The 3334-nt window shown below is 34.4% G+C and overlaps 1 protein-coding gene across 1 annotated transcript; it reads right to left on the reverse strand.

Moving 5' to 3' along the window:
• Positions 1–48: 48 nt before the first annotated feature.
• LOC112091861 (putative pentatricopeptide repeat-containing protein At2g02150) lies at positions 49–1978 on the reverse strand (the record flags this gene model as incomplete). Its single annotated transcript, XM_024166528.1, has 2 exons — positions 1709–1978; positions 49–844 (listed from the first exon to the last, which is right to left on the reverse strand). Coding segments are annotated over exons 1-2 (1066 nt in total), but the record flags the coding sequence as incomplete, so codon positions are not given.
• Positions 1979–3334: the final 1356 nt, after the last annotated feature.

Genomic DNA, 3334 nt, shown 5'->3' on the forward strand with positions numbered 1-3334 from the left:
CGGTGCGGCCCTGGGGCGGCCCTGGTGCGGCCCCGGGGCGGCCCGGGCATCTAAACGATGATCCATGCTTCAACATCCTCCCTACAGCATATTCAACAAGATCCAATCTATCCGACGCTGCTTGCATCCTTATAATCCCGCAATGTACCACCGACAAAACCTCTGAAACATGGTTGGATTCCACCAGAGTTGCAAGCAGCTCCTCCATTTCTTCCACGTTCCCAAGTTCAGTGTACAGAGCCACAAGCTTCTCCGCCATTTGCTCACTAATCTTCCACCCACCTTCGACCGCAAACTTCAGAAACTCCTTTACTCTATTAGTGCTTCTCCTCTTGCAAAGCCCTTCAAGCATGTTCTCCAATATGAGCATGCTAGGCTTGAGTCCTGTTAGTACCATTTCTTCATAGAATCTATCAGTACCCTCAAAATTTCCAGATTTTATGCAGCCCCAAATCAAAGATTCATAGTTCTGAACATGACAACGCAGTCCAGCATCCCTTTTGGCAGAGTGCCAAGCTTGCATAGCGCCTGCATTGCCCAGCTTTGAGAACCCCGATATGAAAGCATCGAAAGTTTTGGAATTGGGTTTGAAGCTATCATCTGTGTTCTTCATTATCTCAAATAAGCTGGAGGCAGTCAGAACATTACCAGAAGAGAAGCAAACATGTATAAGGGAATTGAAAATAGCAGAATTCAGCTTAATTCCATGAGCCTCCAAAGAAGTACAAATACTCATTGCTAGTCCGAGATCTCGAATATTTCCACATAGAGATATGAGTTCAGAGTAAGGATCACAATTTTTCTCATTGTCGTTTAGCAGTTTCTCCAATCTCCATTCCAAAACCTGACCCACCAATAGAACAATGCATTACCATAAATTAAATAAACTTCTCCCAACACATTCCAAACAAAAATTCAAGGATAAGGGGAAAAAAAACACCCTTCATTGTAACTTAGTAAACAGTGGAATTCTAATAGCAATAGAACTTTTAAATACGGATAACACAGTTTTGAACAATCAAATCACATCAAGTTGTGAAATAAAATAATAATTTGCCCGTTTGATTTGCTGATTCGAGTTTTTAATTCGAGTTGAGATATAACTTTATGTGAGAGCTTTTTACTGTAATAAAAATGTTAGATATGACTGTTTTTTAAAACTTTTTACTGTAATAAAACTTAAATCAGTAAAATGAACAGAACCTAAATAAATTCATCAAGCTGACAGTTCAAAAGGACTCTTTAAAGACAGAGAGAGGTCTTTGGGAAAGCTTTTTTTATTTTTCATACCTTTTATTTCTACGAAAAAATTCATAAAATAACCCATTCCAAAAAATCATAAAAATACCATAATCAGAATTTAGTATGATAATTTAATACCATAATCAGAATTTAGTATGATAATTTGATCTTTTTCTGTCACATAACATCTCTTAACAGTTCGTGCACAAAACCAAGTACAACTATTAACGCAATTAAATTGAAACAAATTCACTTTACTCCCAAATTTACAATCAACATTTTAGCTAGCAAGCACAGAAAAAAAAAAAAAAAAAAAAAAAAAAAAAAAAAAAAAAAAAATCTACCCTAACGCTTGCTTGTCATTTCTTTCCTTCTTTTTTCACACATATTAATTCTATCCCTAATAAAAACAAGCGAGAAAAAAAATTAAAAAAAAAAAAGAGCAAGCTGAGTAATAGAGAGTTACCAGGCGAGCTTTATCGGGAGAAGAAGAAGAGGCGAGAGGGGAAAGTAGGGATTGCCATGAAAAGGTAGAGAAATGGTGGGAATCAAGGGTGGTTTTGACGCGGGATTTGGGTTCCTGAAGCAACTTTTGTATGATCAGCGAAGAATCTGAATCGCGTACTTGGCTGTTACACTTGCAAAACAAACGCTTTGAAGAAGAACTCCATAGAATCAGCGCAGAATGAGTTCGAGACCTTAAAGCTTTTGGTGCGAAGGTAAAAGCTGGCCCCATAGCTTTGTATTGCCCGAGGTTGCAGAGTTAACAAGTACTACTACTCCGGGGGCATGACCGATTGCCGAATGGGTTTTTTAAGCGAATTACCGTCAAAAGGGACACCTTGAAGACCTTCTCATAAAAAAATTGATTTCTGTAGGATTTTAACCGGCTGAGAATTCGGGCGTTGTCCCGGGAAATATTATTGTATTATACAAAATGTTCAGAATTTTTACAACACAGAATTAGTTTATATATATATATATATATTCACAAATATATATTGTACTCTGGTTCAAAATACATTTATATATATATATATATGTATAGTACCCCTTATAATTTTTTTTAATTTTTTTTTTATTTTTGTAGGATTTTAATATGATTTTTGATCAATTAATTAATTTCGGTAAATCACTTGTTAATTTAATTTTTATTATTGGCAGGGGAATTTTAGTATTTTAAAAATTTTAATAATTGTAAAAATATTTTGAGTTTATTTTTATAAGTAAAAGTGGTGTTTTGGGTATTCACCTCCTAACCCAAATTTAAGAGAGCATTTATGAGATTAATTTTATTTTTGTTAAGTTTAATTCCTTTTGTTTAGTTTTTTGTTTTATTTTTGTAAGGGAATTTCTCGTGTCTCACGGTATGACCTTCTAGTAGGTTATGTAAACGATTTTTACGATTTTATTGACTGAGAAATCGGTGGTGCACAGTCGAATTGTCTACATACACGTATCCTAGATGAACTATAAGTGGAATTTTTTGAGAAATACTTTAAAAATTGGCTACTCCAGGTTGGCTTGATTACCTTGCTTTGTTTTTTTTTTTTTTTTTTTTTTTTTAGAATTGAAATATGTAAAATTAAGGGAATAACTCGAAAGGACACGGTTTTAGGAGGGTTCTTTGCAAATTTGGGATTAAAATGACCATTATGTTGCATCCTCCCTCCACTAGAATTGCCCACCACCACCAAAACCATTATCCATCCTGAACGTCCTCCACCACGTTCACACTTAAGGCGTTGTTTCCTGCCAAAAAAGAAAGAGAGGAATCCAAAGGTTGTGAAATCTCTAGCATTTTGAAAAATTAATCTCAAACCCTCCTATTTTTGCTTTAAATTGTTGTTCAAAAGATTGGGTATTCATATTTGGAAGTTTAATTTAGAAAAACAATAATGATTCATTCTATTTTGCGCTATTTTTCAACCTATAAAATTTGTAAATTCAAAAGAGATCGTCGTGAAGCTAGAGATGACCAATAAGATTGTTCAGACGAGAACTCGAAGATTTTATTGGTCTTACCAGTCCTTCTCTTTTATTATTTATTTTAATACTCTTTAATAACAAAATTTATTTTCTAATTCATCAA

The sequence above is a fragment of the Morus notabilis genome, unplaced genomic scaffold (assembly GCF_000414095.1).
Source record: "Morus notabilis unplaced genomic scaffold, ASM41409v2 Scaffold2132, whole genome shotgun sequence".
NCBI lineage: Eukaryota > Viridiplantae > Streptophyta > Magnoliopsida > Rosales > Moraceae > Morus > Morus notabilis.